Here is a 27,639-nt window from a genome sequence, read left to right as displayed (position 1 = left end):
GTACCTGAAAAACACTCACAACATAAGGCACAAATGATGGGATAAAGCTATGGTTAACCCAATGCACGGCAGACTGTGTACATGGCAAGTATAGATGTGTACCTCCAGTTTAGATTCATGACACACAATGTTAAAAATGTCCAGCCTTGTTTCCCACTCAGACTGAAGGAAAATGCCTCAAGATTACAAACTGCCAGCATCTAAAACATGTTTTAAATTCATCTGAAGGAATACATTGAAAAAGTCATATGAAACCAAAGTTTCTAACCGCAAAGACAAGATAAAAAAAAATAAGTTACACGAGTGGCTCAATGTCAAAAGCGGTATTGACCATTTTCATGTTCCATGTTAAACATTCAAGTTTCTTAAAGTGACATGTACACAAATAAGTTCAGATGTAGGTCCCTGGTAAAAAAAAAAGAAAAATAATAATAAAAATGTACAGACAGTTTCTTATCAAGAAAATAGGAATCTGAAGCTGCCCAAAATAATAACCTTCTACTCCATTTTTACACAGACAACAATAATCTTTGCATCAGGTCAGTTCTTTGCAGCCATGAAGATCATCACTGTGCAGGACAGTATCTTATAATAATAATAATAATAATAATAATAATAATAATAATAATAATAATAATAATAATAATAATTCTTCCAGTGCCAGTCAAAATAATGCATGAACGGTGGTCTTCACCTGTAAGTATCCTGTTAGTAACAAACAGTGCATCCAGTGAGAGTGGGAACACCAGTAGTATATCTGGAGCGGCGAGGACAGCTTCCAGTCCTCTGCTGCTGTCACCATCTGTGGTGGCCAGCAGCTATTACCCCTAATGCAGCAGGAATCACGCTGAAGCCTTAAAGTGCTTGTGGCGGCCGTTTCTGTAACCAAGGTTACCAGCAGCAGGTGGCGCTGTCATCTCTGTCTGGACACCATCAGCTGGTTCCACATGCCACGTTTGGAGTGATAATGGTGAAAGAAGTTCCTCAGGTAGATCCTCTCCACCTCCAAGCCTCCCTGCTGGATCCTGGAGGCAGAGAGCAGTTTGGTGAAATTTTCTTTTGAAATTTTAACCCTGTGGTGCGCAGCTCGGTGGCATTTCCTGGGAACAACACTGCAACTACGAGTCTGTGCTCTTGATTGAGTAACATAAATTACATTTTACTGTGTCACAAGTTCAGTGATTAGTATTTTAAACAAAGAGAAGCATAACGGTTTCCAGAATGAGATAAGAGAAGAGAAGATAAGATATGCTTTATCGTCTGTCCCAGAAGGTGACAGAAATTGTTCTTTGACACGGCCCGCTAACACTCATAAAATATACAATGACTGTTGGAGAGGAGAAATAAAGTACAGTAAAAATTAAAAAACAAAAAACAAAACAGCAAACCATTAAAACACATCTGGCCAGTGCACGTAAGGGCAATCAAAAACTGCTTAACCTATTCTATTGTCTATTAGTGCTTAATCTATTCTATTGTCTATTAGTGCTTAATCTATTCTAACAAGGCACAACCACGTCTTGCTGGAAATATTTCTCAGTATTTTAAAGGTTTATTTTCAGCTTCTGTGTGGAGGAATACGCATTCGTTGGTGACATGCAGAGTTAAAGCCACCTGTCGATCAGCTCCCAGTCCTCTCCTCCCCAGCTGTTTGTGTATTCCTTGGTGTTCATGCCTCCTACTGCTTCCAGGTCCGACTTGTAGATCCCCAACAGCCCAAAACCATTCACCTCCCAGAACCCTGCAACAGACGGCCAAGCACAGTCAAGGAACCTAAAGACAACACACTCTCAAAATCCTGCAGTGAACTTCACCATTACAACAGTTTTGTCCCAGAAATATAGTAAAATATAGTAAAGTAGGAGCAGGACCTCATCCCTCCCAATGTACAGTGATCATGTTGGTAGCTTTTCCATCTGCTCATTATGAACTGACTGTCTTTCTTTCTTTTCTTTTTTTTTTTAAATGAATGATTCATTGTTTTTTGTTTTTTTAATATTTATAATCCAAGTCTCAACAATATGTGAAACTCTTTTCTTATTCAGATTTTTACTCTCACCCGGATGGGTAAATATTATCATGGCAATAAATCAAAGCAATAAGTAAGTTGGCGGCCTGGGCTTCCCTGCTAAGGACACTGAACCCACGACCATCGAGGATGACAATGAAAATTGTACTATAATGTGTACTAAGTGAAACTACTGACCTCACATCTCTTTTATACTCAAGTGTTAAAAAATGATGAACACAAAACCAATATGTATTTTCTTTGTCTACCTCTGGCCTCTTGTGGCGTTGACCCACAATCCAGCCTCATGACTATTGGAGCAAAGACCATGTGACCCTCAACCGTGTGCTTCCTGATGCTATCAATGATGGAGTGAGGGAAATCAATATGAAGGTCACAGAGGAAAAGTATGCTGTGAGGATCCTGGAGAGAAACAATGGAGGCAGGAGTGAAACAAGATTTTTCATACGTGCATCCATCGCCTTGGTCATTTTAATTTTGCAATACTCACTTTGACGAGGTTGATACCAGCCTGCAGACCAGCAGAGCGCTGAAAATGTCCACCCAGCTTTAAGTACTGGTACCTGAAGAATCGTATACATATGAAACACACCTGCTATTTACAAGAAGTGTCAGAAGTTAATAATTCAGTGTTGTAGCCAAACACCTGCTGGTACCTGGGGAGGGTGGAGCTCTGCAGAGCCTTCTTCACATTAATGTCAGTGCTGCTGTAGTCAGTGATAATGAGGTTGAAATTGCTGTCTCCAGTTAGTCGGAACAACTTTTCCATGTCGGAGATCAGCTGTTGGATCCAACGAGCCTGGTTTTTCACTGGCACGGACAGAGGAAGAAGGTATAAATGTGCAGCAGTCTTGGAGTTTCATGTTCGGGGCCTTGACTTCACACTAGCGTTCAAAAGTTTGGGGTAACTCCATTGTAAACCATGACTTTGTTGCGAGTCAACAAAGTCATGGGTTATTTTTTAGGTTCTTTAAAACAGTGTTCACACAGAATTGTGCACACTTGGAATTCTCACAATCAATTTTAATCAGATCTTGGAAATGCTCTGCATTAAACACTCAAATGTTCCCATAGTTGTCAATCATATCATGACGGATTTTCTTGCACTCATACACACATTTGCCTCGGTCAGGCAGTAGCTGCGTTTCCATGGCAGTTTGTCGCAAAATGAAAGCAATATTTCAAACATTTCGACAAAGTACAATTGCGATTTGCAGGTGTTTCCACTGAATAGTGCGAAGCGCATAAGCCGCAAAAATTTCGCGTTTTGGAGCAGCTATCTGAAGTGAACTGGTCACGTGACCCCGTACGTCACACACACGGTGTGAAAAGTGTTTCCATGACACTTTTGCGAACTCCCTCTATATCGATGCGTCTGAAAAACCAGCTCATGAGAGCGTCAAAACCTTTTAACCGTAGTTGAGGTTTTTCGACATTCAGGTGTTTCCATCACCAGATTTTTATTGCAACATTTAGGTTTTGCGCAATTCTAGGGGTCATGGAAAGACAGCTAGTGACTGAAACCTGATGTCCTCGATCAGGCATGGGGAATCTCAAGAGAGTGAAATAGTGAAACGGGTACAATGCGCACAAGGGAAAGAAGTCGGGACCTTGACATAAAACACGATCAGCAGAATGTCGACGTAGTTCTCATTTTCAATGTGAGATATTCAAATCATGATGACATTGTGTACCTGGCACTATGATGTGGACGGTGGCAGCCGGACTCCACTTGAAACCCACCGGGTTGCACAGCACTTGCTGAGATTGAGCGTGCGGGTCAGCATGGTTCCAGGCGTGGTATCTGCTGTGGCTGTGCAGTGCGTAGATGTAATGCGACAGTCGCAGCAGTCGGCCGTTCTCATCTTTCATTTCCAGCTCCAGGAGGTTGCGACTGCCCCGCAGGCCGTCCACACGCTTCTCCACGTTGACCACGCGCTCCAGTGAGAGTTGGCTGCAGGAGCGCCATGGAAAAAACAAAAAGATCACTGAGTTAATGTAGTTTACGAGCGAGACGTCACAGCTTTCATGTTTTAAATTCCAGTTTGCTTCTAAATGGAACAGCCACTTCTCTTTTCAGCAAGGTATCTTTTAATAATTTTCTCTAACATTTTGCTGCTTTGCCAACTATTTTGAACCATTTTGTGTGTGTGTGTGTGTGTGTGTGTGTGTGTGTGTGTGTGTGTGTGTGTGTGTGTGTGTAGGGCATACCCAGGGTGCTTTTTGTCCAGTCTCTCCATGAAGGCCTGGACCAGGAGCAAAGTCTCCCTGTCGCGGAGCAACAAGTTGCCCGAGATGTTGCAGTTCAGGTCAATCCAATCGGATCGCTGCTCCTGAAGGTCGAGGGGGTCGACCTGAAAAGTTTGGCTCCAGTTGATCTCTTCGACCAACACCGGTGCTACGGTGTTCTCGTTGTTCTCGGTGTTCTCAACGACTTCAACGGAGTCTCCCTCCCGCTGCTGATTGCTTGCTGGCCTCACCTCCTCGGGCTTGTCCTTCTCCTTCTCCTTCTCCTTCTCCTCCTCCTCCTCCTTCTCCTCCTCCTCCTCCTTCTCCTCCTCCTCCTCCTCCTTCTCCATCTCCTTCTCCTTCTCCTTCTCCTCCTCCTTCTCCATCTCCATCTCCTCCTCCTTCTCCATCTCCTTCTCCTCCTCCGGCTTTTTTGGGGATTGGGACTCCTCCTTTTTCTCACCTGATCGTGCTCCGTCCATTTTTCCTTCTGAGGTCACCAATATGCTGGGTGTGCTTTTCTCTGCCTCCTGCTGCTGAGGGATATTCACCTCCATTTCCTTATCCCCGAGCTGCTTCACATCACTTGCTTCCCTCTGACTGGGCTCTACTGAGGAGCGGGCAGTCACATGCTCCTCTCTGATGATTAACGGTTTTTGCTCGGCCACTGTGCCTTTTTTCACGGACTGAATCTTTGAGCCTTTGAGTTTTTGGATTCGAGTACGTTTCTTTTTTGCAGGCCTGCGGTTTTGACCCGCTTTAGAACCAAGTTGTTCTGGCAGGATGACTGCTTGTGCCTTTGCCTGTACGTTCTCTTTGTCCCCTGGATTAATTTGTCTTTGCCTTGACCTCTTTGGCGGCACAACTTTTAAATCCATTTTATTTTCTCTTTCCTTCTCTTCCTTTAAATCAAGAGTGTCCTGCTGTGCATGTTTCAACATCACAGGCAACAGAAGCTCAACTGGTTTCTTTGCCGTGAGGTGAGGCTGGTGGATGTCATCACTACCTGTCAGCGTCTGCGACTCTGCTTTTATATCCGCTTTCTTACTTTCCTCGGGGACAATGGAGAGAAGCTTTCGCCTGTGTTCCCGAGCGTCGTCATCGTAGTCGGCATTGTAGTCGTCACCGTAGTCCGGGTTAGGGGCATGAACCACCTGATCTTGCCCGGTTTCCATTTTGCTTTTTTGGTCCTTCTCATTTTGCATCAAACTTGACCACAGGGAACCCGAGTCTGAAAATCAGCAAGTACGACACATTAGAGGTAAATGACCAACAAGTCAAGAAACAGAACTACCGGTATATTTTGAGAAGCAGAACGTGTTAAATACCTCTGGCAGAGTTCCCCTGCGGATCAGCACGATCTAGTTTCATGTACCGAGAGAAGCCTAACCTGAAGAAGACATGACAAAATAATGTGACCATGCCGTATCAATAAATGCTTTTACACCAATATTGAAGCTCTAAGGTTATTTGGAGTAAATTGAGACAGAAATAGACAACCGGTCCAAAGCTTGGACACACCCCATGAATTTAATGTCTTCTCTTTTCTTCTCATGACTATTGACGTGACAGTTTCTCACTGAAACGGATGTGACTGACGTGTGGAAACGATTATCCCGATGGAGCAATAAAGACCTGATTAACTAACTAACTAACTAACTAGGTAAGTGTTGGATCCTCCAGCAGACTGTTCTAGGCAGAACGCAGCGTCCAGGCCGCCCACTCAGTCCATATGGAGCCTCTGCTCTGTCTTACTGGTTGTTTTTCTATGTTGCTAAACCAGGAAGAGGAAACGCCTCATCTAGGCAGCTTTCTCAAAGGTTGATCTCCTTGGCTTATGACAACAGAGCTCCCCTTACCTCAAAGTGTAAAAACACACTCAATGGGCTTAGTTTAGGCACACGTCAATTAATGACACGTCTGCTGCACACTGTGATCAGTATGGTTCCTTTCTGCTTGGTGTTTAATGTTCTAGTATGAGGGAACATTTAACACTGGCAGAAAACAAAAGCAGATGCATATAAAATAAATTAAATAAAAAATAAGAAATGATTAAAGTGGCTCAGTCAATAGTGGCTGCTGAACTCACTGAAATCACTGTGTCGTTGGGTAGTCCCCTGTGTGGCCCTGAACTCGTTGACATCCCATAGTATGCATTATTCCACTTCAGGGAACAGAAGTTATTTGCATAACATTTGGTTTTTACAAGATGCCATGACACGGAAAGATTGCGTCAGGTCTGCTGAGTGATTGTGTTCTGGCTTCAAGGAGAGGTCTCACCTTCTCATGTAGTAGTAGTTAGCATGGTAGAAGCAGCTGTCCTGTTTCTCCATGTGCGTGAGCCGGGTGTAGTCATTGGGGTAGACATAAGACAGGTGCACCTGACCAAGACAAGAAACGACTTTGTCAGAGGTATGAAAATTTCCTCATGACTCTCAAGGTCAGGATTGCAAAGAAATTCCATCCATACTGGTGAGACACGCAATTAAGATTTAAAAGTAAACCAGTGGTGGCAAAATTACGCATGACTAGGGTTGGGCATCGTTTGAATTGGAACGATTCCGATTCCAGTTTCGATTCCTTGTTTCGATTCCGATTCTGAGCGATTCTCGATTCGATTCTTTTTAAGAGGCATTATATTCATTATTATATTTATCAAGTCTATGAACTTTCATTTAAATCTTATACAGCTTCTTCTCGCCCTAATTCCACTGGCCCAAAAACGTGGTGATGTCCCGCTACTAATCGGCATTCGGTGGCGTGGAATCTGCTCACCGAGCTGCGCGACAAAACGGGGCAAGCGACCCGGGCTCTCTCTCTCTCTCTCTCTCTCTCTCTCTCTCTCTCTCTCTCTCTCTCTCTCTCTCTCTCTCTCTCTCTCTCTCTCTCTCTCTCTCTCCTCTCTCTCTCTCTCTCTCTCTCTCTCTCTCTCTCTCTCTCTCTCTCTCTCTCTCTCTCTCTCTCTCTCTCTCTCTCTCTCTCTCTCTCTCTCTCTCTCTCTCTCTCTCTCTCTCTCTCTCCTCTCTCTCTCTCTCTCTCTCTCTCTCTCTCTCTCTCTCTCTCTGAACCGGTTCCAGTCGATGCTCGATGCCCAACCATACGCATGACAAACTAAAAATAGCCACAAAAGAAAATACGACAGGAACACAATCGTGGAGCAGCGACGCTGTTTGCAAGATTTTATGACCTGACCAAATTAATCACTTGACGCGACAAGAAGTGACAACGCTTGTTGCATTTCAGATGAGCTCACTGAAATGCTCCACTGAAGCATCCGTTTTGTCGAATAATTTTGAATTTTACCGGTGGTGGATGCATGCGTTTTGCAGATGCACGCGTTTTGTCGAATAATTTTGAATTTCACTGAAAAAATAAGAAAAATAAAGATAAGTAGGAAAAAGATTAGCAAGCGTTAAGTAAATACGTACATACTGCAGTCCTTCGTAGCGTTGCAGAGTTTGACCTTTGATTGTGTAGGTGGGCTTGTACGAGCAGCTGGGCAGAACGTCTTGTAAAAAAGCGCTGTTAATCAAAGGCACTGCAGGAAACAGAGTTTGAGACGTCACGACTTGCGTTCACATTCAGAGGGAGGAAACAAGCTCAGAAACACTTGGAGGATTGTGGGAAATGAGTCCCTCACCTTTGTAGAAAGTGTCTCGTGGATCCTCCTTCTTCATGTCTACTGCGTCATTCTGCTCTTTAGTGGTGGTGTCCGGGTGGCTGGCAGTCGTCTGTGGTATATGGTCCACATTGCTCAGCAGCAGTGCAGACTCATCTGTGGATGAAGCACAGTGCATGAGAATAAATGCTCCATATTTACAAATAACTGACTTGACTTTCAGTCTGAGCACCCTCGCAGACAAGAGACAGTTTTTTCATAAACACTTTTTCTGTGGTTCCATTTTGTAGATAGAGATTTACTGAATCAGCAGAAACCTTACCAACGTAGAGAGAGATGTGACTGGACTCAATGACTGTGAACCCGGCGCTGTTGTTCAGCAACTTCCACTGTGTGAAAACAAACACAACCGTCAGCAGGCATCCACCACTGGACTGCTTCCAGTGCAGAGGAAATGACCTGATGCTGAGCCAAGTGACTTACCGCAACCTCCACGTGGTCAGTGCCTTCGTCGTCCTGCTTGTGGATGACTTCAAAAAAGTACCTTTTCTGTGCAGACAGCCTGTAGGATGGTAAACCAGCCCCACATTACACAGGCAGTAAAATAAAGAGAGCAGCATCATGAAGGTGTGAAAACACAGGTTGGATTCACTGCTGCCAGAAATATTTACACCATCAGGTTCTGCACAACCAATCAGACTATTCCTCTGAAATCAGGCATGAGCTAAACTGAACTCTGCTCATCTGATGCTTCGGTTTCTCCATTGTTCTGTTAAACAAATCTTCAAAAAAACATTTCCCGCAGCATTAAACCACACCCAGGCTGGTTTCATTCAGCTTTACATCATGTTGGCAAATATGCTGCAAATTGCTGCTAATGCTTGCCAAAGCACACACAGTAAAGGTAATGTTGACTTCTTCACTCACGCATTAACTATGCTGGGATGGACTGTCTAAGGTAACCTGGACCATAATGAGGAGGATTATAGCAGATATGAAGGATTTCAAATGTGTGTTTTTGAAAGGCTCACGTTAGGCAGCGCAACACAAATTATGGGTCAGAAAAAAACAAAACAGGAGTCAACTATAATAACAATAATAAATGATGCTGTCAGTTGTTGACCAAACACCAAGTTATAGGGTGAACTCACCAAACAGGTCTAGAGGTCTGACTGGCATACTTTAAGAACTCGCCCGGAGCAGTCCACTCTGCTCCAGTCTAGATAAAAGACACACATGCAAATTTTAAGTGTGAGAGACCATCACGATCAACATGTCAAGCAATGTGAAGAAACGACTGTCCACCACATACTTTTCCAACCCAGGCCATTAACTGCACATGAAGAGGAGAGTCGTCTGTACTCAGCCAAAATTCAGAGTTGTCATCAGAGCTCACAGCAAACACAAACTCTCCTTGGAGAAGGAAAGCAAACAAGAAAGACAGAAAAGGGGAGATATTTCAGGTATGTGTAGGTTTTCAGTCATCCTCGTCATGGTAGCCTTGAAAGTTAAGTTAAGCAGCTGGACTGGTCTTGAGTTACCAAAAACCAGTCCAGCTGCCTTAACTGGTTGGAAGTAACCATCCTCTCGAGATCCTTTCAAGATTACAGGAGGAAAGGGTGAAGCGAGTTGCAAACATGTAATGTCAACATGTCGGTGCAATAACTGAATGAACCAACAATATAATGTTATACCGCCAGTGTATGGATGGAGGTAACCAAATATTCTGAGCCCGTAGTTGGTCCAGTGAGGGGAGACCGCCAGCTTTTTCACTGTGGTTCTGGTCTGAAAGACACACAGTGTGAGCCATGATGTTGAATAAAAGTCAGGACACTTATCCTGTCTAAGGTCTGATCATACGTTTACTCCATAATTAATCACAGAGGAGACGATGAACATTTTTCCTCACTCACATGTGGATGAAGTGGGTAGTGTATGCTCTTGCGGAGGCTGGTCACAGAACTGCCGCACCAGTCCTCAAAGACGTGCAGGTTGGCCTTTCCGATGTTCTGCAGTAGGAACAGAGTGATGGAGGACACTGTGAGGAAGACTTTGCTGCTTGTGCTGCGGAACAACCACCTGCCTTTGGTGCGGTGCAATTCAAAGTCAGCAAACACATACTTGTGTTGACAATACAATGACAGGACTGACAGCGTTGTGGTTGCTCTTCCACAGTACAGACCCGGTCAGTCCTGGTTGAGGAATTTTGTGAGGAAGTGCTGTGAAAAAGCAATTTTCTAAACTTGCCTCTCCTGTTACTCCAGCCACTCTTGCTTTTTTTTTTTTTTTTTTTCAAATACTTGACTAAACCTGACTGGCTGGATATTGTTAAGGAAATAGTGGTTGAGATCAAACGAATTGTGTAAATAGAGTCGCCCTTCAAATAAAATTTGATGGCTGATTAACCTGAACTGCAATGGCAGTTAATACTCACCTCTCTTCCTGATGAGTGCGTTATTGAGAGTAGCCAATACTGGAACACGCACACGGCGTTGCGTTAGATGTTGAGCTGAAAACTTGCCGTCTTCAGTAAAGTGTAGTTACACAGAAATCGAGACGAGAAGTTCAAAAGAAAGAAAACGACTTGTCTGTCTTCATGCGAGCTCATCATGTGCTGATCTTCATCGAGAATCACATCAGTCAAATTTGTCTCACATGCATGTTTTTGAGCTGTGAGAAGAGGGTTAGGTTTTTCCACACAGAAAAACCTAACCCTCAAAGTTTTTTGAGTATTACATCTTGTGATTATTAAAAAAAACAAAAAAACAAAAAACAGAACAAGCCCTAAAGGCCATGCAAATGCCGTTAGAGCCATTTTAATTCAAAGCGAAGTTGAGCAAAATTGAAGTATGTCACGGTTGCATTTATTTCTTAAAGACAGATAGAAAGTTGAAGTTCTTGCTTGAATATTGTCTCAATAGTTAACACATCCGTGGTTTGTCTCTTCGAGAAGCCACGTGAGGTTCCGACCCACCCTCGTCCAGTTAGTATTAATGTCCTAAATAAAACAAGTCTGATAGTATTTGATTGGCTTTTGATGTTACCAACACATTTTAATAATGCACATCATGTTCAGGCAACTGCTTTGTGTACACATGAAATACGAGGTGCAAGCAACTGGTTGACGCAAAGCACTGCTTAATATAGCAGATACGTGCTGAGCCTGACACAGGCGGAGGCTAGCGAACAGATTCCACAATAGGAAACACTGCACACACTGAGGTGGACGGAGATTGGGCAGGCTAGCACAGGAAGATGGTGTGTTATTCTATGTGTGCAATCTTCTGAAACACAAACACACACCTCTGGTCTCCAGCTTTGTGGGATGAAGCTGGACCTCCAAGCAGCTGAATCCTCTGCAGAGTTTGGCCGTTGGTCCCGAACGAACTGGAAAACAAACATGGACGCAATAAAATCAACTGCAGCCCATTTTATGGCCGTCTGTGCAACCTCACATCCCCATATTTTCTTTGTCCACTTCCCCCCCGACCTCTGTGACACACTGCGCTTACCCTTTCGTTAGATAAGGAGAGTCTCCAGCTGTTCACCTCCAGACTCGAAACTGCTGAAGCAGGTGAGAACAATCAGATGACAGGGCACAGGGCTGGCAAGTCAATATTCAGCAATGATTTAAGGATATTATTTGGGACAAAGGATCGCTTTATGGCTTCTTGATGCTTGCATTCAATAGATGTGTATTTTGAGACCCTGCAAGTTTTCACCTGCCTCTTCTTGTTACTGGCACGCAAGGCCACTGGCTGACAGAACATGCGGGCAGCAGGGAGAAAACGTACATCAATCATGGAAGTATTAAAAAAAAAAAGCTGGATACCGGACTGGCAATATGGCGGCACGCCGATTTTTTTCCCCCCAGTGGCCACTCGAGGTACTGCATGGGGAAAAAATCCCATGGGCCCAAAAAGCATTTTTCCCATAGACTGCAATACAAAAATAAACACTTTTAAAACGACTGACAGGATGACTGTGACCTGAAACACGATTCATAGAAAATATTTCTGTTGCACATTTTTCAGTTATGGTCTTTTAGTCATTAAAAAAATTATAAAAGTCTAGAATATCAGCAGAAGAGAGTTTATTTCCATCGTGACGTCATGACGTCGTACGTACTGCTGCGCCTCAGCTCGTTCTGATTGGCTGCGTCTTGACATGTCTGTAAGTGACGTCCTCCAGAATCGTTCTGATTGGCCAAATAGATCATGTGAGTTACAGAGGCATGATGGGAACTGCACAGTCTCTATGGGCCCATTAATGCAGATGTCAAACACTTTTTCGACGTATGCACTGGGTGAGCAACTTTACTGAAATGAATGCGCCGCCGTCTTGGACTCTGGGGGCCTGACATACATTAAATGCATAGAATTTCCCCCGGTGTACCACCGCGTTCTGTTGCAACTCTGGTAAATCACACATGAAAGTAAAACACACAGCAAGAAGGTGCTCGTTTATACATTAGTGAGGTGTTGTAAGACGGGCTTATATTGCAATAACAATGACACTCTGTGTCCCAGCTGAGCTCCAGCCACTCCCTGTTCCCCTGTTTCAATGCTGGTGACCCCTGACAAAAAAAAAAAAAAAAAACACATGCCAGCTGTCATTTAGTCTTTCTGGAGAAAGCAGAACATAATGTAGGTCCTGTCAAATACAATATGTTCCATCATCTTTTAAAATTACAGGTTCGAAGGGTATTTTAAGACAGAAATGGACTGATTTTTTGTGCGTAGTCTCGGAGTCTGCGCTACGCTGCTTGTGCACGACGGACCCTGTCATTAACACAAGGGTGGAGCTCTCTAAATGCCTATAGTGCCACCAGCTGGTCAAACCAGCACTGCTTGTCTCTCTCACACACACACACACACACACACACACACACACACACACACACACACACACACACACAACACACACACAAACACACACACACACACACACACTTTGAAACAAGGGGGCCAATCTTAACCACACATGCATCATTTTTAGTGCTGGTTGTGAAGGGAAGCAGAAGAATCCCTTTGCAGAAGTAAAGTCGTCCTTTCTGTCGCCTCAATCAGCTCAAATGGTCCTGGGTATAACATTCTGTGTTGGGAAATTACTTTGAGCGCTTGGTTGAGTCGCTGACTCCAAGTTTAAACATTACAAAATATGAAAAGAGAGCTGCAACATTGTTTCCAAAGAGTACACAATGGCATCTAAATCATAGAGAGTTTTCTTCGTGGATTTCTGGTGTTTACAGAACTAGAATATTTGGCCTGTTTTGGCTATTTTTATTTGCACCATATTCTGGTTTTTGACCACTTGAGCAAAAGAGGTTAACTTATATAGAAGACAATTTAAGTAAATAAAACTACATTGGGGGAAAAAGGCAGAGGCAAGGTTATTTCTCTGTAGTGGATAATCAACAACAAAACATTTCTCCACTGAATCATTTATTAACTCCTGCACTTAATGCGTCATCTACACAGCGAATGGCTCTGTGATGTGCATGTGACAACAGGAGTCCGTGCTCCAGTGACTGTCGCTGTGGTAAGAGTTGCGACGAGAATGTTTCTGTTCAGCCGTGAGGAAACCACAAAAGCATCTGCAGCAAGATTTTTTTTCAAAACCACGCATTCGAAACAATGTGAACTTAAGCCAAACAGTTCACAGCTTTTTGATGACACTGTCTGATGTCTGGTTTCCTTTCAATCCCTTTGATGCGTCTTAACTTAATGGGGATTGCTGAGGTAGTAAAATAACGCAGGAAACTGGTGCGTCGCTGCACAATGACCATGCGGGACAATACACTTTGTCCAACACATTGATGGATTTCTGTAGAATTTGTTGAATGTTATGTGTAAATAGTGAAAAGGAGATCAGGGCCTGAGTCACGATTTCACTCGATGGAAGAAACGTTTTTGCAATCGCAGCAAGCAAACGCTGCTCCCCTTTGATCAAACAATCGGAAGAAATATCTTTTATCCTCTCCAGTGTAATGGAGGGGGGAAAAACTATCGCATTATTCTAAATTCATTTTGATCCAGTCTCCGGTTTTGAATACGCAACTCCAGTTTCTGAAATATACTATACACACACTATACTATAAAACTGGAAAATAATATGATTATTCATACATTTTTAATTTTTTTATACTTTCACTTGGAGAGAGAACACACACACACACACACACACACACACACACACACACACACACACACACACACACACACACACACACACACACACACACACACACACACACACATGCCCACCTGCCACTCTGTTGGCCCTTGCAGCCCAGTGTGAAAACTGTGCGTGGACTCCTTCCCCAACGACAAGCACCGCTGTCACGAGGGGGCTACAAGCCCAGGAATGTATAGATCAGCGAGCCCTTGAACGCATCTCTCGGGCAGGTGTTTACATGTCAGGCTTTGTTCAAAGCGCTCGTGTCAGGTTTTCTTATGCCTTCCTTGTGGGCTGACACCAGTCTGAATATTTTCTCTGACTTCATCTCCAAACGGAAGAGTGCTGCTGTGACACTCACTTGTCGGCGTGAGTGTTTCAGCAGCAGAATGCAAGGGAGCAAATTTTGGTTACCCAGTGTGAGACAGGACTTCTTCCTGAGTGTAAACCTGCACTCATGACCTCCCCATCCCCCCAGCTTCTTTTTTTTTTTTTTTTTTGGTCTGAAGCAAAACAGTCTGACCAAGTATTACTGTATATCAATAAGTGCTCACCAGGATAGCTGAAAGGGAGCAGCCGTTTGAAGGTTATATTTTGACTATGACGTCCTCAGTAAGCCAGACTCAACTCAATGTGGAATGGAATCGGACTTATTGGACTTTGACATACAATACATTTCCTGAGTATAAGGAATAAGCTTGGTAATGGCGCTGAACTGCGAAGTTGTGGTTCTTTACGTTGCGTCGGCTTCACAGGTGACCGATACGCGTGAACAGCTACAAAAACAAAGTGCTGTAAAAACTACATTATTGCCCAAGGACATTACTGAGAGTAAAGTTACACTGTGACAGTTCAGTTTGGTAAATTGCTTCTTCCTCTGTGGCTGACCTTTTATGTGAACCGCGGCACTTTGTTCAACCTAGATCGCTGTTGGGAATCTTTGTCTAGCACCGGATAAGCTTTTACTATGTTGGTTGTCAGACAGCCTAGTTGTAAAGCTGTGTGTACCTCAAATCAAGTAAAGTTTACATAATAGAGCACATTTAAAATACATAATAGAGCACATTTAAAATACATAATAGAGCACATTTAAAATACAAATAAAATAGAGTTGACCAAGGTGCTTTCCGAGAGAGTACGTAGAAAATAGTTATTAGATAATGAATAAAACATAGAAAAGTGTTTCTACTCTTCTGTGTGCATTTCCTCTAGCAGTCTTTCCTACCTTCATTTTTACGAACTTCATAAACTTGTTTTACTTTTGTTCTCTGTGTGCAATAACTAAGGTGCTTTTTAAAAGAAAAGAAAAATCTGCTGCTGTAACTTTGATTTCCTCTGAAGGATCAACAAACTGTACATCAATTATGGGAAAAGGGGGGAAATGAGATCAGGGGAAACACACGTCCCGAAACACTTACTGTGGAGTTAAGTTTTTAGTCTGTTAGATTTTATTTTATTTTTATTTTTTAAATTTATTTCCAGAACATACGAAGCACACACTTACTGGGCATAATGCTCCACGACTTGACGGCGACCATCTCGTGGTAAACGGCCGCGACCCCGATCAGCAAGACGATCCCGAACAGGACGCACTTTGAGTTGCGCCGCAGTCTCTTCCGAGGGAGCAGAGCCATGGTCTTCGTGCCGGCGACACCCAGCGATGTTTATGTCTACCCCCGTTAGAGACGCAACAACCGGCGGCCCGGGATATCTTCAATCTACGCGGACTCAGGTGATTCTCATCCCGCTAAATATTGCTGGGAGACCCGCGGCGACGCCACACTTCATTAGTCGTGTTCACCTCTGCGTGTCTTTTCCCTGTTGTCGAGCGCATGGTACGCCCGACGAGCCACCGGGCGAGCGACCTTATATACACGCACCGCCCTTACTGGTAGTACTACTTCTAAACTTCGTGAAAACTCACGAGATGTCCGGAATACAGCGCGTTGGCTGTCCCTTCAAAATAAGTGCATGGCCGCGGGGATTTACAACGAGAAAAGCAGCGTTTACTTTATTGGGAATAGAGGAACGTTTTGTCACGATCATAGGCAACGATCATCTGCGCCTGTGAGCTGCATCGCCTTTATAAACCGGTCTCCCGTTTTCCCTCGTTGCCAGGTTATCTGTTTCGCCCTGTGCCAGTAATCGTTTCTCTCCTCGTTGTTCTGCTCCTCCGTTCTCTTGTTGATTACCGACGCCGATCCTGCCTGCCTCGGTCTCTGCTTGCACTGGCTCTCCACCTTGGACTGTCCGACTTCCCGCATTGATAAACACCTTAAACTGCATGAGTGTTTGTCGTGCATTTGAGTCCACCAACACCTGACAAGTTGCAGTATGATTCTACTAAATCTGACATTTAAATTTGTTTCTAACATTTCTCATCTTGCCATTGGAATTTTAATCTCAACATACCTTTTTCCAATTAACATTTTTTCTTTATTAATCTATTTTCCACAATGATTGGTTTCAATTATAGGAATAGATAACAGATAACAAATGTAAAAAAAAATAAAAAATAAAAAATAAATAAAAATTGAACAATTGGGTTCAAATAAATTGATCAATAAAAGTAATGAGAAAATTAGGCCTAAATCATAGCAAAGTAACTACAAGTGAACCATATAGTCTGATTTCTCTCAAAGTGTACGGATGTGTGAATGTACAATACAAAGGCTCCAGGGTCAGAGTTTCCTACCGGGTAGATTTTCTTTATTTGCATACAGACTATCTGGTTATTTGGAAAGGAATAGGGCAATAGATACTACAGTGCATAAGGCAGGAATACCAGTGTACTTTGACTCATATGATCTGGCACTAGGTTCAGGTAGCTAAAATGGAGAAAAGGGACTTGCATGTTGTATTCTTAGATCTTAATAATGCGTTTGGTTCAGTACCACAAAGCATATTTTTGTTGTGCGCGTAAGTACTTTAGAGTACCTGGTGTAGTAGTTAACATAGCAAAATCATGTTTTCTGGACATCATCTTGTGTCTAAGTTCAGCAGGTTTTACAACAGGCTGGCAAAGTTAGAAATGGACATTATGGCAGGGTGCACAATCTCTCCCCTGGCATTAACAATGACGATGGAAGTAAATATCAGACCTTCCAAGTGGGTTGTAGGCGGGGAGAGACATCAGAACAGGATGCATCTTCCACCAGTTAGGACTTACATGAATGACATGACATGGGTGGCCACATAAGTTCCCAGTACAAAGAGGTAACTGGATAGGGTAAATAAAAAACTCAATAGGACACCATGAAAATCAATAATAGTAAGGCTTGAAGCATTTCAATTTGTAGAGAGAAGGTGAGTAATATGAAGTTTCCTCCAGAGAGTGAATGTATCCCGATAATTGATCTTATACACAGAACACTCTAAAGTAGCTCAGCAATAATATAGTGCAGCTCAATCACTTCTGGTTGAACCAAAGCGCTGTGGTAGATGGCGGCGGTAGACTGACGGATGAAGAAAGCTGTAATTATATGCCGGTATAGTGGTTTTAAACCGAAAGAGATGGTTTATTATCACATTTATTATTATCATCACCCTCATGTGTGCAGTCGGCATTTCAATCCGTGGATGTGAATGAGACTGAAGCCTGGCGCCATTCCTGTGCTGTTCCCCTGGAACAACTACTCTCTTGGAGAGAGAAGGCTTGGGGAGTGGACGGGGACAAAGAGACAGACCAGAGACTACTGGATGAAGATACTGGAGATGTTGATGTTGTGTGTGCCAACAGTGAACATGACTGCTCCACAAGTCCAGAACTGGGGCCCGTTGCACAAAATAGGATTCCGGCATCCAGGATCAATAACTAAGCCGAGTTCAAACAATCCAAATCACCGGTGTCCAGGCTTAATTGGTTGCACAAAGACTGACCCAGGATGAGCAGACACGGATCAGGTAGAATCTATCCTGGAAATGACTCTGTTATCAAGCACAGATTCACCGATTCACCATGGCAACGAGAGCAGCCTCCTTTTCCCATCCAAGGTACAAATTCTCATGGATGCTTTCAAGGAGGTAAAGGAGCAAGTGAAAAAGAAAAAAAGAAAGCCAACACTGTCACAGTCATAAAACAAAGACACAAAGTGTGGCAAAGTTTTTTAGACCACCTTAATCAAAGTAGTGCACAAATACAGAGTCGCTGCTTCGCTGAAACAATCGCAACTATTTAATTAATTAAATGGTAATAAATTAATTCATCCAAAAACGTAGTTGTACTTGAATTATGAATCAGTTGAAATTGTAGGTGAAATGTATTGCAGATGTCAGTGAAATTGCGTAAATATAACTCCAACAGACTGTAAAACCCTTTGACAAAAAGATCAATGGTGTTCACTGACATTGACTTACCGTTTGGATCAATAAAGTTTATTGTATCTTATGTTTGCTGTTTGTGTTCCTCTGCTGTTTGAATAGTGCCTGTACTTGTGACCAATATGTGTTAAATTGTTTTAGATAACACGCATGACTTAAATTGAAGTTAAAAATGTCCTGCAGTGGCAGAGGAATTTAATGCATTTAAAAATGTATTAGATTTAACAATTATTATATTATAAAATTATCATGATAGTGGGTCTACTTGAATGTCATAACATTGTCTAGTGGACAGTGGAATAACTATTGGTTCCCGTTTGTGGTGACTGTTGACTGAGATAAGGGATGAGATTAAACAGATCCTGGAACTGAGCCCGGTCTGGCAGGCTCACTCCACAGAGTGACGAATATAACATATCCCAATTCCCTCTATCTCATTTTGGTGCAACCAATCCCGGATAAGTTGATCCAGGACAATCAAGATGTCCTGGCTTGATTCCTGATCTTTGTTTTAGTTTTGTGCAATGGGCCCTAGGTGTGAGTCGACACGATTTTCGAGGAGAACCAAACCATAATGTTTTCAGACGTTTTCTTTCTGCAGGTGGACCACACCTCCCGCTGCTGGTAAACTAGCACTCTCATGGGAGAGTATGCTCCCATGCCTGGAGCGTGTCCGGTCCTGTCCTCCATTTCTGCATTGACCTCCATTATAACCAGCTTGATAAGATAATCTACTGGAATGCTCTCTGAACATCACTAGCGCATGAAAATCGGTAAGGATGAGATTGCTTTGAAAGCTTTGGATGTCTGAATTTTATTTTAGAGAATGAAGAGCAATTGTGCAATGTCCGTCCTTCATTGCAGAATTTGAATGCTTTAAAATGGCCTCAGGCAGACCTTCCATACCAACATGTTGCTTCTGATCAGGCAGATCCACCAGTCTTCCGCAGAAGACATTAGGTGGTAGCCATTTGATAAGATAGATAAAGGAAGTAGCTGTGTTGGTGTGAGGAGCAGTGATGACTTGCATTATGACAGTGTCTCTAGTTGTGGAACCAAGTAGACGGAACATGTATGAAAGGAGATTCCCACCTGATGACCTCAGAGACACGTTAGCTATGACTGCTCTGATGTCTAAACGTGTTAATGGCACATCTGCACAAATGTTCTATAACACAATCACCTGTAGAGACAAAAGGCCAATATGGCTTTAATTATTTGTCTACAAATTAACAGAGAAAACTGGTTCTGTTTTGAGCAAACAGTTTGCTTAAAAAAAAAAGTCCCCTAAGTAATAAGTAAATAATAAATATTTTATTTCAATAAATATTTTTCTATTAATCCATTTCAGTCCTCCACTGTTTTATTTTCCACTTGGAGAGAACAAGCAGTGCTGAGTGATAATCACAATGAGGACAGATTACCTGTAAAGTGACACCAGTGTCCTGTGAGAAGGCCTTGGCCTCAGCCCACATCCCGTTTGTCCCTCATGGTAATAAGACTCTCACCTGCCTTGTACGTCCACTCTGCACAGGACACTTCACGGCATCAATATTAAAGAACAAAACATGCAAGATTAAAGTGGCAATACACAAAATCTGGAGTCGCTGTTTGTTAGCAGCACTGTTACATTGTTGTGTACCCAAGGAGAGAACTAATAGTGACAGACCTCCACCTGACACACAACTCTGACCAAAAATATCAAAGTTGATTTCTTTTATTTTGAATCAATAAAAATGAAACTGCCACCGCTGATAATGGTCCCCTTGAAAACACGACATGGTAGCAGAGTTCTGGTAACAGAGGTCCACCCAACAGACTGAGGGTTATATCCTGTAGTTTCATCAAATATCAACATGTCAAGCCCGTTCACATGCACACATTTTAATCATCACATTTTCCTTGCGTGTGTAGTGGGCGAGCTGGTTTTTCCATCACTGAGTCATAGAGGGAATCTTGTTTTGGTTTACATGCCGTGCGCTCTTGTAGTAAAAATTTAATAGCGCTAACATCTTCTGACAGCTCACTGAAAAATAACTTGAAACTCTCCAAACAAACCTAGCCATCAACTTCTGAACAGACTGAAAGAGATGTGTTGAAACGGTAGACTTTGTCAATAAAAAAAAAGTATGCGAGTCTGAAAGTATATATAAATAACTGCATAGCCAAATCTTGAACGACAAACGTGCTGTGAAGCACGTAAACGGTTTCACATCAAGGACTAAATATACTGCGGAAAAAAAATTAAATAAATAAAGGGAACGCCAAAACAACGCAATTTAACTCCAGGTTATCACAACTTCATCGCGATTGGCATTGGCCAGAGAACATCAAGGTTGGCAAATTTACTATTTCAAGAGCGTATGGCACCAATGGCAAATTTGCCAATCATGATGTTCTGTGGCCAATGCCAACTGACCTGGAGTTACATTGTTTTTTGGTGTTCCCTTATTGTTTTTGAGCAGTATATATTCAGCTGAATTTAATTCTTCCTTGACAATATCAGCTGTGAGTTTGTGCTTCAGTTGACACATGGCGACTTCAACAAAGTTCCCACAGTTCCCAATGAATGATTTGTGACAGGAGATGGAGCGGGGCTGAAACGTGAAATACTGCACGGTGACGGCGAAAATGTAAGACACAGGTGTAGGAGTCAAGAATAACACAAACAAGCTAAAGCTTTTATTATGTAGACTGAGCAGCAACCCTGAACAAATGAACTCGAAGAACAATCTGCAAAGCATTTCAAAGGAGCTGCCTGTTCTCTGTGTGCTACTCTAGAGTTGCTGTTGGCTAAAATAAAGAACCCATACTTTCCTTCGCTGACCCATTTTGTTGGTTTTTTTAACAGCATGAATCCAACAAGCCACCCATGCAAAAAACAAACAAACAGACGTACGAACTTTGCTTCAGAACAGTAAATTAAGACTAAGAATCAAGACTTGAAGTACTAACAGGTGATACCAACTGTCGTCCTTTCTTGGTGGCTGAAAAAGCACATATTCCAGTTAAATTGGTTGTATTCATCATTTTGGGAACAATACAGAATTCACAAGAACACACACAAAGAAAAAAAAAAAGAACAAAGAACAAAGTCCCACCCTAAAAAAAAAACTAAAAAAAACATGAAGTCCGGTACACTGAGGGCTACATTGGGACAGGCATTACTCCACTTATGTACAGCACTGCTACATTACTGTAGGACAAAAGCACTCGGACACGCATATGCACTCAACCATCAACTTCAGGAATTGATCAGTAGGCCCTTGACGAGGTTTGATTTCCCCATCACATAAGATGACGGGGTTGTAGGCAGAGGCAGGTGCGAGGAGAACGGTCTAGCCCTTGACGGGTGGGAGTTGGAAATTCTGCACTCAGTGGTTTTAGTTTTTTCTTCTGGGACAAAAAAAAAAACGCTGCTAAAACACATGCGGTTCATAGCGGTGGGTTGGGCGGCTTCAGGGACGTGGCTATAGTACAAAATGTGCCTATAGTGCCACCAGCTGGTCAAACCGGCACTGCTGCTAGCAGCCAACAGTAAAAAGCACACACACACACACACACACACACACACACACACACACACACACACACACACACACACACACACACACACACACACACACACACACACACACACACACACACACACACACACACGGCTAAAGTTAGAAAAGTCTGAGAACAGAAGAGTGTTCGCAGCAGTCACATCTTGTTTTAGGCCTTTTCTTCACTTTTCTCAGTTTCCATTTTTTCTCCTCCGTTCTCTTTGCCGTCAATTTTGCCCTTCAGTGCTTCTTTCTGGAAAAATAGGACAGGACAGTTACATCTAACTTTTTCAGTTACATCCAACTTTTTAAAATGAAACTTTGTGAGAACACAGACATACACACTACCTTTGAATCCCTCTCAGCAAATTTCTGGAACATGTTTCCGTAGATCAGTTTGTCTTTCTCATGTTGCTCCTTAATTCGTTTCTGACAGAGAACCACCTGGAAATGAAGGAGATGGAAGTGCCCCAATTAAAAACAACAACAAAATAAACTGCATGCAAAAAGTTATGAATTGGAGCTAAAACAAAGTGAGGGGATGAAATGGTTTGGGGATAAAAGCTGAACTCAAATACCTGGCTCTTGGCTGCTTTGTTAGCAGGATACAGTTGAACCACTTGTTGAAAATCATTTTTTGCCTTGTCAAACTCCTTCATGCCAAACAGGGCTTCTCCTCTTCGGAATAGGGCCTTTTCATTGGATGCGTCCAACTCCAGGGCCTAAAACAGACAATAAAGCTCGATGATAAACGATATGAAGTGACCTGACAAAACCTTTTAATATTTGGTTTATGGATCGTTGATTTCATTATTATTTTTTGAACAGTTAACATTTGGAAATAAACAAAACCAACTAAACAAACCCTACCCCAGGTGACCAAAACTGGGCTAAGGACCAGAAATAAACACACTCAGACTCTGAACAGAACGGTGTTTGTCACTCAGCCTTGATTGTGTCAATCCTCATACTCTACCTTGTCACAGTTTTCTAGTGCTTGGTTTAGCTCCTGCACCTTCAAAAAACACATGGCCAAGTTGAGATGTGCAGCCAGGCGCAGAGCTTTCGCTTTCTTCTCGTCCTCCTCCGACAGCCCAGATTCATGTTCCAACCATGACACGATCCGCTTGTACTGCACTGAGGCCTGCTTGTACTTTCCATCCTGAAAAACACGCAGAGCAGTTGCGTTAGGAAACCAAAGCAGCGCTGCCATGATATACAAAATGTACTCTATACTTTACACTTTTGTATCATCTTCCATCTTACTTTGAAACACTGCGTTCCTTTGTCTTTGACAATGACACTCTGCTCCAGCTTCTCTGCTGTGTTCATCTCCCACGACTCCTTGGCCTAGTGGAGGAGAGGGGGACGGGGGTTATATTCCATCATACTACACGCTACACACATTGTGTGTTTAGGCCATCTCGTCGGCACAAATTCACCTTCTCAAAAGCCGTCAGCTTGATTTTGTACTGCAGTGTTGCTCCACCGGGAATGTTGTACTGCACCTTCCCAGTATCTCCAAAACCGTACCTGTAAATTAATTACGCAGGAAGAAGAAACTTAAAGTGTGGTGTCCATATACTGCGTTTGACATGGCGTTCAACGCACAATTATTGTGACACAGCGGTGACATCATGTGGCAACTTCAGACGCTTAAACTAAAATTTTTTTTTTAAATAATAATTTAAAAATAAATAAAAAGTTTTTTTCATGATGTCTTCCAATCATTGTAAAAAGATTTAATCTGCACCAAGTGACGATAATGACGATTGTAATCACTGAATGAATAAAAGACTTTCTATTGTGAGTTTGAATTTCTCCAGCAGGTGGCAGCATGTTGCCCATCTTCAGTAATGACACATGGCCCTTTGAGGATGCACAAATTTGATTTCCAGCAGATGACAGGGCTTCATAACAAAATTAAAATCAGAGGGTGGTATTTTGAGATTTTTTTGTCGCATGGAGACAATGAGACTAACTAAACAAAACAAACAGAAGCGTGAGTGTGATACAAGTAAGGGATCATACTTTGGTTTCAAAATGAAGAGGGCCTCCTCTTCCTCCTCCATAGCCATGATAGCCTTCTCTACTCCACTGGGAAAGCCCAGGCTCTCGCCATCTCCAACCTCAAACTTGAGTTCTCGCTGGTCAAACACACGTCCCTCGTAAGAGCCCTCCAAAGTGACTGGAAAGAAGAGAGAGCGACATCAGTGAAATGTTGCCAAGCAAGCAAGCGTTTCCAAGAAAGCACAATGAGTATAATAGCAGCATTATTATTGTTTTGGCCCTGCGATGAACTGGTGACTTGTCCAGGGTGTCACCCTGCCTTTGCCCTAAGACAGCTGGGAGAGGCTCCAGCAGACCCCTGTGACCCTGAGCTCAGGAAGAAGCAGGGATAGAAAATGAATGAATCATTATTGTTGTTTTTGCTTATTAACCAATAACGTCTCCTGCCCTTACCAATCGCTTTAATGGGTCTGTTGTGAGGAAGTGGGGAGAAGTGCTGTTTCCTCCTCTTCCTGTTCCACATTTGCAGTTGCCTGAGAGCGCCACGGTTTAGCATGCACAGCGATCATTACCATTGTTACACTCATTAGCCATTGCCTTTGAAAGTTTCCACAAAGCATCAACACATGTAATTAACATCAGAGGACACACTGTGTGTAAAGCAGCAGGGTTGTGTAGTGACAAGCGACAGCAGTTGATGGTCAAATGGTTGCACCAGTGGCAAGGTTTTCAATGCCGCACCATTGACAGCTTCTTTTTTCCCCCAATGCGTTTCTCCTCACTTGGTTTCAAAAGGTGATTGGCTCTTGAAGCTTCAGTGTCATGTGGGAGGACTTGATTACCATATGGAGGAGCCTGAAAGACAGTCTCACAGACACCTGAAGGCAGCGCCTCTTACATTGCTCACCACATGAACAGAGCAGAGGACTGACTTACCCTCCCCAGCACCTCTTCAGATCATGCTGGCCTGCACAGCAGGAGTGCACTGCTGGACAACTAATCTCTTCTGTACCATCTTCTAAAACCAATGAAACTATCATCCCTCCATCCATCCATTTTCAAGGCCCGCCTCTTCCTGAACTCAGGGTCGCGGGGGTCTGCTGGAGCCATTCCCAGCTGCCATAGGGTGAAGGCAGGGTGACACCCTGGGCAAGTCTGTGGCTATCCCATTTCATGCAATACCTTCAACAGACGCTCCTTCATTAGGCTTGGAATATCCATGTCCTCTGGTGATCATTCGGCGGATGATTCCTCCATCCTCATCCTCGGTTATGTCCTCGCCCCGGAATTCAAACAGCTCAATCTAGACATTTGCAGACAAGCAAATATTGAATCGGTCTTTCGATGTGAAACCATCAGTATGCCGGAAACCTCTGCCAAGGAACAGGATTCTAACAGGTGCTTACCTCGAAAATAAGGGTGGCATTCGGGGGTATCTTTGGTGGGCTGCCCGCAGTGCCATATGCATACTCGGGCTTGCAGATGAGTTGGCACACCTCACCGACCTTCATGGTGGCCACGCCGATGTCCCACGCCTTGATGACTTGTCCTGAACGCAGACAAATGGCCATGACCAACACTGGTTGTGCAAGCTGCAGCGACTTCCAAACAACACAAAACAAGAACCGCTGTGCTCTGTTGTGCATTAAGTAGCCAGTATCCACATTTAAGGGAGACCACGTAAGACTGAATATGTATTATCGAAATGTAAATGTATGGTAAGGCACACAAGATATACAGCAGTCATTTACAGCTGGACTTTAATTGACGGACAGCAGCCACGAGAATTTTCTTTTTCTAATAAAGAAAATAATGAGTAAATAATTAACACACTTACACTGCTAGTCAAAAGTTTGTACACGCCCTGTGAATTTAATGCATTTTCTTTCATTCTCATGATTGTTGACATTGCAGTTTCTCCATGAAGGCACCAAAAGTGCGTATGAACACGCATGGAATTATGTAGGAAACAATAAAAGTGTAAAATAACTCAAACAAGTTTTATATGCAAATTCTTCAAAATAGCCACCTGTCATATAAAGCATTTAGGGTTATTTAACGTGGTTTTCTTTGCTGCATAATTACATATATCTTGCTCGTATATTTGATGTCTTCGGCATCTATCTGCCGTGTAGAAAGTTGTAAAGATTAAAAAAAAATTGCATGAAGTTTGTCCAAACTTTTGACTTGTAGTGTATATTAAGTTTTAGCAATCAAGTGAAAATAGTGGTGCAAGCACAAATAAATTCTCTAAAGCGGCACCAGCAACTGCTGACTCTCAAACAGGAAAGAACATCAAACATCCTTGCAATAGCATTTTTTTAAACGGCAAAGTGAGCCTCGTGTAAAAAAAACAAAAGAAAAACAAACAAACAAATTGATACGTATCTTTGCGCATTTTTTAGTGCTTGTACGGTAATCGGGAACCTTTTCTCGTGGCTATACGGCTGATAGCTGCGTACGCCACTGGATAGGAGACCAACCTTTGCCCAACTCAAAGGAGAACCTGTCTTGTCTGTCTCGGCTCGAGTCGAACAGGGTGCCGTCCGCCAGCGTGCCCACATAGTGCACGAACACTTTGTCGCCGGTGGAAGGCAGGTCTTTGCCGGTGCCCTCTCGTTTAACCACCTGGAAGAAAGGGCACAAAGACGAGAAATGTTCTACTGACATTCAATAATACGTGTGTAGCAGACGCGTAAAAACCCACGCCCATGAAGGCGTCTGACTAACAAGCGTGCCCGCAAGACATGCCTGGCACCAGATGAATTAAAACTATTAGAACGCGCTTATATTCTTGACTTTTGCGGGATTTTTATCGGATCATCGAACGTGTCCATTAGCAATAATATGGTTTGCATTTTCTCGGACACATATCCCAGGTTGCTTCTGGACGTGCAGCAGCAAAAAAAAAAGAAAAAAAAGTTGCACGTCAGGTAAGCCACGTTTTGGCATCGCGCAACAAAATCAAAAAAGAAATACTGGCAATTAACGGGTAATACTGTTAGACATACAGGGGTGTGATTTTAACAAGTTAACGTGCCATGTAAATCGATTTACTGAGGGTGCACGCCGTATTAAGGCTAGCGTTAGCCCGGCCTACGACATAGCCGGGGCTAACCCCATTAGCTACCGGAACAAATATAAAGGTTTAAGCAAACACAAACACACGTAAAACATACCTTCAGAACGCCTCCGTCCTTCTTGATTGATATGTCTTCTCCCTCCATTGGGACGGCGGTCTGTCCATCACCCTTTTGCTCCTCTGCGGTCATAATGACGAAGTGGTTTTAACAGCCTTCACTCCGTCCACACCACACAATATAGAAGACCGACGCTGAGTGACGCTCAAGTTAGCCGAGGCTAACTAACCGCTCGTACTTCTTCAGATCAGTTCAGTGCAGTGCAGGCAGCAGCCTCAATCAGGTCCGCGCGACTCGCTAACTAAACCGCTTCGTTACCATCCTCTGGTTATGGAAGATCGCGGCCAATAAATAAAGGCACTGCTGTGGAGGAGTTGAACCGTGTTGAAGACGGTGTTGCTACTTGTTGTGCACCGGATACGCTCGGACGTGAACTGGATATGAGCGGCGAGTGTGATTCTCTCAATTCCACGTTGTTTGATCACTAGGAATCTGACAAGCGCTTGAAAGAAGGGCAGAAAATTTTCCAGACACTTCGAGGACGAACCGAGGGGACGGCCCACATGA

At 43.1% G+C, this 27,639-nt stretch overlaps 2 protein-coding genes across 2 annotated transcripts; both read right to left on the bottom strand.

The window, feature by feature from the left end:
* Window positions 1-108: 108 nt before the first annotated feature.
* b4galnt3b (beta-1,4-N-acetyl-galactosaminyl transferase 3b) lies at window positions 109-15,934 on the bottom strand. Its single transcript, XM_076037958.1, has 21 exons — window positions 15,559-15,934; window positions 11,390-11,439; window positions 11,181-11,264; window positions 9,791-9,886; window positions 9,572-9,662; window positions 9,190-9,290; window positions 9,029-9,096; window positions 8,361-8,439; window positions 8,200-8,266; window positions 7,899-8,033; window positions 7,687-7,796; window positions 6,539-6,639; window positions 5,587-5,648; window positions 4,660-5,489; window positions 4,241-4,602; window positions 3,724-3,983; window positions 2,686-2,839; window positions 2,520-2,592; window positions 2,278-2,431; window positions 1,615-1,741; window positions 109-1,025 (listed from the first exon to the last, which is right to left on the bottom strand). Exons 1-21 carry the CDS (start codon window positions 15,686-15,688, stop codon window positions 914-916), a joined length of 3,246 nt encoding a protein of 1,081 aa, XP_075894073.1. The 5' UTR covers window positions 15,689-15,934; the 3' UTR covers window positions 109-913.
* Window positions 15,935-21,034: 5,100 nt separating this feature from the next.
* On the bottom strand, window positions 21,035-27,591 carry fkbp4 (FKBP prolyl isomerase 4). Its single transcript, XM_076037897.1, has 11 exons — window positions 27,112-27,591; window positions 26,416-26,560; window positions 25,339-25,481; window positions 25,115-25,235; window positions 23,954-24,110; window positions 23,365-23,455; window positions 23,189-23,272; window positions 22,899-23,084; window positions 22,501-22,644; window positions 22,271-22,366; window positions 21,035-22,175 (listed from the first exon to the last, which is right to left on the bottom strand). Exons 1-11 carry the CDS (start codon window positions 27,202-27,204, stop codon window positions 22,092-22,094), a joined length of 1,344 nt encoding a protein of 447 aa, XP_075894012.1. The 5' UTR covers window positions 27,205-27,591; the 3' UTR covers window positions 21,035-22,091.
* Window positions 27,592-27,639: the final 48 nt, after the last annotated feature.

This window comes from Nelusetta ayraudi, unplaced genomic scaffold, assembly GCF_046127955.1.
Source record: "Nelusetta ayraudi isolate G7.1 ecotype Tasmania unplaced genomic scaffold, CSIRO-AGI_Nayr_v1 ptg000053l, whole genome shotgun sequence".
Lineage (NCBI taxonomy): Eukaryota > Metazoa > Chordata > Actinopteri > Tetraodontiformes > Monacanthidae > Nelusetta > Nelusetta ayraudi.
This window is presented reverse-complemented; position numbering and strand designations above follow the sequence as displayed.